General features: G+C 38.3%; 1 protein-coding gene across 1 annotated transcript; it reads left to right on the top strand.

Annotated features, from left to right (window-relative positions):
• Positions 1 to 304: 304 nt before the first annotated feature.
• Positions 305 to 11,128, top strand: zgc:56585 (SDR family oxidoreductase). Its single transcript, XM_012881468.3, has 7 exons — positions 305 to 445; positions 3,214 to 3,337; positions 7,712 to 7,818; positions 8,503 to 8,599; positions 9,817 to 9,893; positions 10,117 to 10,274; positions 10,393 to 11,128. Exons 1-7 carry the CDS (start codon positions 353 to 355, stop codon positions 10,517 to 10,519), a joined length of 783 nt encoding a protein of 260 aa, XP_012736922.3. The 5' UTR covers positions 305 to 352; the 3' UTR covers positions 10,520 to 11,128.
• The last annotated feature ends 210 nt before the right edge of the window (positions 11,129 to 11,338 follow it).

Raw genomic sequence — 11,338 nt, 5'->3', positions numbered from 1 at the left:
CGTTTCGCCCGTGATTGTTTGTGGTGCAATAATACAAACATCTCTGACTCAGTTCTGTTTTCAGTTGTAAACGTGGGCGTTTCAAAATCCTTCTTTCTTTTTTGTTTTCTTTAAAGTGCTCCAAAGCATCAGTGTTGTCAGGAACACAATACCCAGTCTTCCTTGAAAGTGCAAAAAACAAAAAACATAAACACCAGCATGTTTGAACCCGCAGGTCCAGACTTTGTGGGTGGTGACAGTTGTGGGCGGTGATATTTAACATCAGCCTTCCCTGGAACCGGGACTCTTTATTACTCTCCTGCAGGCTTCCTGGAGCTGAAGAGCTGCAGAGTCTCCCTGCTGCGCCGCTCAGATGGCTTTGGTCGGTAAAAGCGCGGTGGTGACCGGGGCGGCCGCGGGCATAGGGAGAGCTGTGGTGGAGATCCTCCTGCAGAACGGAGCCAAGGTGAGAGCTGCTGGGCTCAGGGTCCACCTGCATGGCCCCCCATGAAAGAGGGGATTCCAAAGGGGGCTAACCACTTGGTCAGGGCTCATTAAGTTTAATGAAAATATATTTTTTTATTTATTAAATCCTCTTTGTATGTAGGACAAAAGTTTGACGGCTGTTAAATATCTTCTTTGTCTTTATGGCTTATTTAAACAGAGTTAAGGTGTTGTGCGCTGTAGCACCTAACGCTTATAGGGTTAAAATTGCATGATGGAAAATGTGTGTGAGACATGCATCATTTACCCAGGCTGTTATTTGGCTTTTAAGCAGCCAGACTTGCTAAGATCTTCTTTTGGTTTCCTGTAGCTCCTCCTTTTGAATGTTACCTCCATTAACCCAACAAGTTTCAAGGGAATGTATTTCGACACATTACATTACTCATGCCCCACAGCATTTCTTTTGTGTTATAAATACAAAACTTCACGTTTCATTGGGATTTGTGTGACAGACAAGATGTAACCTTTAACTTTCACTTAGAAATTATGTTTTTTTTTCACATTCTTTTTTTTCCCAAATAGAAATCTAAAAAGTATTGTGAAATAAAGTAAAAATAAAAATTAGATGGAAAAGGGTTCATTGTTTTAAAAGAACATTTTTACAAATAAGAAATCTGAAAGGGGTAGTATCAAGGTTGCACCTTTTCCTCTTATGAGGTCAAAGCTCATCATTGGATTCAACCTTTGCTCAGTGATTGCATCCAAACTTTATCTTTCTTCTGTGTAGATTCCACTAACACGAGGAAGGTTTGTAAATGATTTCTATGTTTGCATGGATGGTTTAATTTAAAAGGAGTCGGGGTGTCTTATCCTGCGGTAAAACTATAACTATCACAAAAAGAGTCACATTAACAATTTAACAAAAAATTAAGCTAATTTACACTATGGGTAAGATAATGAATCATTTTATCCGTGCATGTTTTGTGTTTTTTTTTTCTTGTCGTTTTTAAGCACTCCCCGTTAATATATTTTTTTGTTTCTGATGTGCAGCACTTGTTTGTTCTTAAGTAAAGTGGATGGAGCTAAATACAGGACAATCCTGGAAGAAAAGCTGTAGGAGACTCCATAAAAAATTAGGCTGTCCAACTTTCAGCAAGACAGTAGAGCCGGATCTGCAGTGGAGTTGATCAAAGCATATTCAAGTGTTAAATGGCCTAGTCAAAGCCCAGACCTGAATCAAATGGCAAATCCGGCAGAGCTTGGGTTATTTTACAAAGATCTATGGGCAAACAAATGTTTGAGGATGTGCAACGCTCGAGACAAAAATGCACACCAACCCCACCAGATATGTATATGTAAATAAAATAAATTCATATTTGATCCTACAGGGTTAATCTTTGCATACTGGACAGGCGAGAAGGAGGGAAACAGTGGACTGATTTGCGGGTGTTTTAAATATCAGCATGCAAGGCAGCTTGTAAAAATAGCCTTCCAAAGAAACAAGCATATCGATTACAGGCTAAACAAGCTGGAGAGGCATGTGAAACCTTTTGAATTAAAACCAGGAAATTAAGAGCTGAGTTAGCAAACGCGCGGTTGGAGGCAGTTCTGGTCTAGTTTCATTTAGCCGTGACCAGGTGGTGGAACAGATATCAAAAAGAGGAATGATATCTAAAAACCGAAAACAATTGGAACTGTAAAGATGTGGAAAACCTTAGTTCCTTTAAATCAAGATTAAAAACACATTTGTTTAAAATTGCCTTCAACTGTCCTAGTTAACTGAATCACCACTTTTTTGTTCTATTTTCTATCTATATTTTATTCCTACTTGCTTTTATTCTGTTTTATTTTGCTATATTTTAATCATGTAAAGCACTTTGCATTGTCTTTGTACTGAATTGTGCTATATAAATAAATTTGCCTTGCCTTGCCTTTTCACATTTCGTCGTGTTACAAACACACATTTCAATGTCTTTTATTCGAAGGTGTTCTTATGTACTGTTTTAGGATAATGTGTAGTTTGCTTTGTTGTAGCAGAACAGACAAATGTCCAGTTCTGTTATCTGATCTAAATTCTTGCAAGAATTTATCAAATGATGGCTTGGATAAAAATCACAGATCTCCTTCTAGATAATTATGGAAAGAAATTAGATTTTTTTCCCCCCCTTCAACACACCAAAACGTTGCTTTTCATTCCAGATTGTAAACATTATGTGTGGCAGAAAACTAACACTGCCCGGCTCCAGGCCCGGTCCATCTCCATAATGAAACATGGAGGAGGTGGCATCACGCTGCGGGGGGTCGCTTTACTCCAGGAGGGACAGGGAAGCTGGTCAGAGTTGATGGGAGGATGGATGGAGCAAAATGCAAGACGGTCCTGAAAGAAAACCTGCAGAAGACTGTGCAAAAAACACACAGGCTGTAGAGAGACCCCCAAAAAGACTTGCAGCTGTAAATATAGACTGATAATGCTCATTTTGGTTCATGTCTTTAGGTATTTTCTAATTATGGAACAAAAGGTCTGTACCAGGAGCAGCGTTTCCAGCTACTGCTCCTCTGGAACCAGCGTAGAAGACTCTATAGAGTAGGGACATTAAGAAAACATGAAATCAAAACTGTAAAATCACATTTTTCTATAACCTTAAGCAGCCTTCATATAAACCAACAGCAGGCTAATGTTTGTCAGGGGAGATGTCTGTCCTTTAATGTGGACAATGTCCTGCCAGATAGCGCTGGCTGCATGTGTTTTCAATAAGTTTTACAGCAATCTGTATCTCCTCACCTGTGCAGGTGGCCATGTTGGACATAAATAAGACTGCAGGGGCGAGCTCACTGGAGTCCTTGAAACAGCAGTACGGCGCAGAGAAAGCTTTGTTCCTGAAGTGTGACGTCGAATCAGAGGAGCAGATCAAAGGTAACCGATGGACATATGGAAGGAATATAGTTTCATTAGAATCAGACTTTTTTTTTTTTTTTAGGCTTTGAATTTGTAAAACTCAATTTAAATTCACCTGCAAACATTTTCACCCGCAGATGTTCGCCTGCAAAAGTTCAGCTGCAGAAATTTGCCTGCAAAATGTCACCTGGAAAAGCTCACATGCAAAAACTCGGCTGCAGAAATGTACCTACAACGTGTTAACACAACGAATGTGCTGACCTTCTTGTTATTCAAGCCAAAGCAATCAGCAGTAGATTGAGCCGAGTGGCGTTTAAGCCAATCAGATTGCCCTCATTTGATCAGGTGACACACCGCTGCGTTTGAGACAAGCTTTTAAAAGTTAGCCACTAACCAGCTAACTCTTAAGAGACTCCATCCTAATACCCTTAATAATACCTTTGAGCTCCTGTCCCTTGACTTTTCATGGGGTTAAGAACTCTATGGTGGGGAGGAAAGGAGCTTCGGACTGCTGTGCCGAATTCGGACAGCCTTTAACTCTGACATCGTTACGTAACGGAAACAAACATGGATGATGTGAGTCAAATCCAGGCCTACAGCCTTCCGAAAATGAACTACAAAGAGCTCGCTCTCTTCTCTCCGGACATTTTTGTTGATTTCCGCGAGGGTGCTGTGCTGATACGTCATGTCACTCAAAGGATTGTGGGATACCTTAAGGGTTCTTAGCGCCGGTAAGGGACGTCACGGGGTTCCTAGGCAAAACTAGCCGCGGGAGGGAGCATACAGGCTACTATTCGGACAGGGTGACCGCTGACGCCCTTCCGCTTTGGCTAGAGAGTCCTTCCTCTATAAGGGTATTCGGATTGAGCCTCTAATCTGCCCAACACACGCGGGTCATGTGATCAGATGAGCGTAATTTAATTAGCTAAAAAGCGTTCAACTGAATCTAGTGCGGATTGTTTTGGCTTGAGTCACCAGAGGGTCAACACATTTGCCGAATTTAAAGTTAAAAAAAAGAATCGCATACAGGATTTCACAGGATAAAAAAAATAAATAAATCACTGATTCTAATGAGACTATCTTTCTTCCATAGCATGAATGTTAAAAACACGGACAAGAGAGGAGAGCTGGTGTGATGGTTTCTGCGAACACGTCAAACTATTCAGCCTCATGTTCTCTTGGATGTTTTTGTTTAAGTTGCTTGTAAGAAACCAGAAAGACCACAAACTCTGGATTGATCCAGTGCAAAATGTGGTGATCAGGTTTCCTTTCAACCACAGGAGCACCCTGTGAAATCCTTACTTTGGGACGTTCAGTAAATGCTCTGTTCTGAAAGCAGAAAACAATCGAGCTTTTATATATGTCCCATGTTGGCCAGTTTGAGTTGTAGCAGGATGCATTACATTTTCTGTTTGTTCTGCTTGTCTTTGGTTACTCTCAGACCAACACTGAAGGAATTTAATTACAGCGTTCATATGAGGAAACATTTGACCTGGAAGCAGAACAACAAGGAAACTAGTTGAAGAGGCAACACAGCCGGACTCTGTAAATAAAGTAACTTAAAAATCCCAAAAAATTATCCCAAACATGCCAAATATTTAAAAAGAGTAACCATTCATACAGCAGGGTGAGGGCTCTTTGCAAGCTTTGGACTTTTTCTTATCAGGAAACCAGACATTGATTGTTTGATTTTAATTTAAATATTCTAATGATTAAAGTTAAATATGAGTCATTTTTCTTGAACAAGCAGAATTTTTATTATGTTTAATTTACCTTTCAATCTAAGGAATGTTAAATCAGAAATCATTTTCTTAGAGATGAGTTTTTCTTTATCTGTATTTTCATGCATATTTATTAATCTATGGATTGGTGGCCTGGCAGAAAACACAGCGCCCCCTACAGTCCCTATATAGCTACAACGGTCACTGTAGGAATATGGAAATAAAAACAGGACAATTGTTTTTTTCTTTTACTGGTTTTTAAATGTTTTTATTATTCTTATCATAAGAAGAAACTTGAAACTATTTTTAATTTCCGCATATGTATGTATGTATATATATATATATATATATATATATATATATATATATATATATATATATATATATATATATATATATATATATATATATATATATATATATATATATATATATATATATATATATATATATATATATATATATTAAGCAAATAAAAAGAAAAACAGTTTGTATTTAAAAACAAAAGTCAAATTAGCGTGTTTTTTCCTCAGTTTCTGATACATAAAACATGTACAGATCACTTATATTCGGGCTTTGTGAAAGATACCTTAAAAAAATAATAACCAGCATGGTTGTAATTAATAAAACGTCTAAGAATATGTATCAATTAAAACTATTTGGTGTTGTGTCTGTAGCAAGTTTTTGTTGTAGCAAAACTGGCTGAATATCTATTACATATTTGGAATGGTTGGAGAGCCCGAAAGAAAGTCCACAAAATAAGTTTCTAACTACTAACCAAAGCTAAAAGATAGAGCCATAAACCATTAAAACAAAACACAAAAGCTTTCATTACGCACCACATGCAGGTGGGTAAATACCACTGCGATCGCATCACTGATTTCTTTTAAAATATACTTAGACTTAGATAACTTTATTGTAATTTTGTATGCACAGAGTGTGTACAGAACAAAATTACGTTTGCATACAGCTTGAGAACATCACAGTAAATTGCAGTAAATTGCAGGATGAGGTGCAGCGGTGATTTTTGTAATCACTTGAAATATAAACAATACATTATATACATTACAATTATCAAAAGCTTTTGCTTGTCTGCCTTTAAACATATAAGAACTTTCTTAATCCTTAATATTCAAGAGGAAGTTGATGCTCCCTTCACAGCTACAAGCCTCAGTTCTTCCAGGTTAGCATTCGTCAGGGTTGAGGGACGTGCTCCAGCAGCTTATTTGTGAAGTCAGACACTGATGTTGGACAAAGCAGCGCGACTCAGTCTCTGCTCTAAATTCTTGCAACAGCATTTAGAGCAGGACTCTACACCAAACTCAGTCTCCATGTCTTCAGGGACCCTGCTTTGTGCTCTGGTCTGCAGCCACGTTACAACAGCCATCTCCAAACTGTTCCCACAACGCTGGGAGTCTCAGAGGTTCCCCTCCGCCAAAGTTTACGCTTTATACTGTCAGGCAAACGCCGTTCTTCTGCCACCGGGCTCATCCCCTCATCCTTTGGATTGGCAGACGGAGAGGGAGGAACTCTCTCTCAAAATGCCTCCAAAGAACTAGAGACCAGCAGTGGTGGCATCCAAAACTGTGAGATTTACGGCTTGGCAGGAGCAGCTGACACGTGAAAACACGTTTCATGACGCTTTGTATCGCTCTTGAAATGATCTGAAGACCACGTGAGGTTTGGAGGTTTCAGTACAAGGACAGTGCAAAGTGCTTTACATGATTAAAACATTGAGAATAAAAACAGGATAAAAGCAAGTAAAAAAGAGTTGGAATAAAATGTAGGAACATTTTAACAAAATAAAACATAGGAAGATGTAAACCAAAAGCAAATATTAATCTAATGTTGGTTGTCCTTGCTGGCTCATTTAAGGATTGATGTGAATCTTTCCTGCTCAGTAAATGAACATTATTAATGAGCTTTTATTTGTAATTGTATGTATATGAATTTAATTACATTTAGCTTATGTAAAATTTATTTTTTCAGCGTGTTAGTTTATGCTAATTTATCTGTTTAATTTAATATTGATCAAAGTCAGGTTGGATGCGTCACAAACAGATTTGTTGCCGCTAATAGGTGTTGAGTTTTTGTGCCCCACTTGGGAAGCGGTCTGAATGGCTGAGCTGGGTTTTATTCACCTGTCACCACAGAGATGGCAACTTAATTCAAAGTTTTGTGCAGATCAAGTGTTGGTTCTAAATTTATAATAACAAAGATTCAATCAAACCTGTTTCAAAATCAATAAATGAAGATTTTTTTTAATACAGATAATGTACCAAGTATCAAATTCCTCATCAGAGCGTCTCCTCCATGACCTGATTCTGAGAACAAAGTCTGGAATTTCAGAGAAACCACACAGATTATTTCATTAACAGGCTGTTTTTCTGTTTTATTTCTTTTAGATTGACCAATGTTATGCCCTTTTCAAAGCTGCTATAGCTTTTAAAATCTGGGGACTATCTTAAACTTTTTCAGAACAATCTGGATCTTTTTTTTTTTTTTTTTTTACCCAAAAGATTGTTCTTAAATCAGATACAGGTGTGTTAGAATCAGTTTACCTCCCCATTGTAGTTTTTTTTATGCTGAATGTTGAAGGAATGAAACTTTAGTTTAGACATGAAATCACCAGTTAAACTTGAGGTTTTTTTTGTTTTGTTTTTTTCTCCAGATGCTTTTCGGAAAACCACAGAAACATTCGGGGGAATCGACATCTTGTGCAACAATGCTGGGATCCTGAACGAGACCACATGGGAGAAAACCATCTCCATTAACCTCGTGAGAAACACAAACTGCATTCAGCTGTGTTTAACATCCGTAAACAGGAACTCAGGAGTTAGTGAATTACTTTATCAGACTGCCACACTTCTTTATCGGCGACTGGTGAAATGAAAGTTTTAGGTTCTACTAGGGCTGGATGATATAGGAAAAAAAAGCATATCGATAATATGGAATATTGATCGATATTGATAATTATCAACAAATTCAAAACATATATTTTCAGTGCAGCCCTGGCCATTTTATGCTGTTGCTTAGCGACCTGATTTTAGATACAGAACACACAAACACTGAATTTAAACTAAATCAACTTTTTACCGAAACCTGAAGTTTTAAAGCATGCTCTCTGAACTCTTTCAAGGGGGCGGAGCTTGTTGAGGAGCATTCCTGGGTCTGCATTTGTGATTGGTTGTAATGATTGTAATATTAACCTTCATGGCTGGAATGCAAAAGGAAGTAAAGCTGTTATACTATTGAACTTTTTACTGACCCTTTTTTTTTCTATTATCGATATACGTCTGTCGAACGATATATATTGTTATTGAATTATTATCCGGCCCATAGGTTCTACTTTACAGCAGGGTTGTTTGACAACGACTGAGACACAAACGTCTGCCTGCTCAGATAGGAAAAGGTGTATTTTATTCAGCCAAATGTGACTCCTCCTTCCACTGAATGTTTCAGATGAGCGTCATCAGGGGGACGTATATGGCTTTGGAGCAGATGAACAAGCTGAAAGGAGGGCGGGGAGGAGTCATCGTCAACACAGCCTCAATGGCAGGTAAATTACTTATACATCACGCATTTACAATCAAATGGCAACGGGTTAACACAACTTGAAATTAATCAAATTACTTTTTTTTCCTGAACATTTGTTCTTTTTTCTTCTTCTTTAAAATACTGTCTAAAGTGTTTTTTTTTCTGTTTTTATTTATTTAAAAATTCTCCCTTTAAACCATCCAGGGCTACACACAACTCACCCTATCATTATACTTCCTCCTCTTTGCTTCACTTTGTGATCTGTAATATCTTAACTATTCTAGTTCTAGCCAGGCTTACAGCAAATAATCTGTTTAATCTAAACCAAACACGTCCGTTTCTGTATAATTCTGACCACGGTCAAGGGGTCTCTTATGGCACATTTCCAACAACTCTGGCTGCTCAAAGTGCTTTACGAGCTAAAATACAACAAAAAAGGAAATGCATGGACGGGATGACTCAAACTCTAAAAAGAGAAAAGGGAAACAACAAGTTAATGCAATTAAAACAACTAAAACGGCAACAACTAAGGATGCTAAAACAAAAGTTTTAACCAGGCCATTTGTTAGAGGGTTAAAATGCTCCAGTGTTTGTGCAGATGTAATATTTAGAGGAAGTCTAGGAGCTCCCAGAATGAAGGCTCTGCCATCTCAAGATTGGCATTAGTCCAATCTGCAGGTAATGAACAGATTCATAACAACTTTAAACACATGAGCTGGATTTAGTTCAGCTAGCTGTAACAGATCATGGACCACTGCACTCATCTGCGTTTACATTTTACAGCAAGGGTCTGCAGCCTGTGGCTCTTTAGACCCTCCACTGTGGCTCCTAACAACTTTGGTCAAAAATGCTCAATAATTTAGCAATGTTTTAAAATGTAAATGTTAAATTCTAGCGTTAGCATCTTCTCCTAAGCGTTTTCTAACAGGACACTAACGGTGTGAGGAATAATTGGTTTATTGGTCAATCGGTTACAAACTTCGTTCCATAGAAGAACGTGTATTAAGCCAAAATACAATTGCTCTTTAGTTTAATAAGGAACAATTTTAAAGGAATTTCCAAATCCAGCAGCAGCTAAGTGGCCATGGACGGATTTATTTATAAGAAAAGCTTGTTGTTCTGAAATTCCCAACCTCTAGTGCGCCTCCCTAGCATCAGCTGCCACCTTTGGCCAGAAGGTGTGTAAAATAAAATTGCTAAATCTTGTTCTATGTGTCTTCTTATCTTTGTTGTTTTTAGGTATTGGTCCGTTCCTGAGCTGTCCCGCCTACACTGCCTCCAAGCACGGAGTGGTCGGATTCACGCGAGCCATGGCCGTAAGGAAAACCGTTCTAACGGATCCACGATAAAACAAGTTCCTGGAGAAATTTTAATAAGATGTTAAAAGCATTTCAGTTCCATAGCATGTCCACAGTGTGCGTTAGCTTTGCTTTACCTCGCCTACCTTTTACATAAATGTGGCCAAAACAAACATTTATTTAAGGAAAGTGTTTTAAAATACATCTTGTTAAAAAAAAACACGCTGTTTTTTCGTTCCAGGCTGCCTCTGATGTTTCGGGATACGGTGTTCGGTTTAATGCCGTTTGCCCCGGTTTCGTGGAGACGGAGCTCTTGACCAACATCCCAGTGAGGCTGGGGCAATTCTCTAACCTGACCGACGCAGCGAACAAATTAGTGGAAGTGTTGGGGACTTTAACGTAAGCTGAGACTTTTCCTAAATCATTTCAGTCTGTTTTTTTTGTTAGGATAAAAGTCTAGTTTAGTTTAGTATGTGCGTCCAGATTCACGGATGTCCCGTTCATCTCTTGTCTTCAGTGTGTCTGACGTAGCCGATGCCGTCCTGGAGCTGCTGACAGATGAGACGAAAAATGGACAAGCCCTCTTGGTGATGCCTAAAGGAAGGAAATATGTGGAGTTTCCGACATTTATTCCACAACAGTAAAGGGCTTCAGTGCTCCATAATAATAATAATAACGGTCAACCTGTTGAATGAGTCCTAAGATAAATAATGATCACTTGTTTGGGTTTAAATGTGGAGGTCCAGCTCCTTCTTTTGTTCTTATGTTGGTTCTGTTATTTACTTTTTTCAGATTTTTGTTAATTTTCTCTAATCATGTATCGAGTCAAAAGAAGTTGTTACGTGCTCCGAGCTACGTAGAAATTTGAATTAGCATCCATCCAAACTGAGTGATACATAATGTTACATAATTTATCTTGTTTTTAAGAGGTTTTTTTAATTGTTCAACTTTATACTTTATTCCAAAAACAAGAAATCTCGTCAAGTGAAATTATCCTGCTGCAGCGACAGATAATTTTCCATGGTTTGAGTACTTTTCCCTTCAGATTTTGCATTTTATGCTGATTTTAGACACATCCTTTTTTGGCAGTGCATCACCTGCAAAGCCCTGTTGATCAGTCATGACCACCATCATCCTTTTTAGACTCCTCCCGTCCGCTCGTAGATTCACACAGATATCCTTTAAAACATCTTGCCTTGGAAAAAGAACCATTTCCTCCGCCATCACACCTCTCAACACCCTCAGCAGACATTGATAACGATGTGTGGAAACTTTATAGTGATTACCCGTCTACTAATGCTTTGTTAAAATACTTTTCATGTCCTCCCCTTTAGCTCTGCTCTATGTTTTTGTAAAAGTTGGAACATCCTGCAAAGGAGAATTTACCTTTGCGGGCAATAAACTAATGATTCTGAATCAACCTTTTTAAAGAGAATCCAGATAACGGCCTCAACAAGAAACCC

Source organism: Fundulus heteroclitus, chromosome 11, assembly GCF_011125445.2.
Source record: "Fundulus heteroclitus isolate FHET01 chromosome 11, MU-UCD_Fhet_4.1, whole genome shotgun sequence".
NCBI lineage: Eukaryota > Metazoa > Chordata > Actinopteri > Cyprinodontiformes > Fundulidae > Fundulus > Fundulus heteroclitus.
This window is presented reverse-complemented; position numbering and strand designations above follow the sequence as displayed.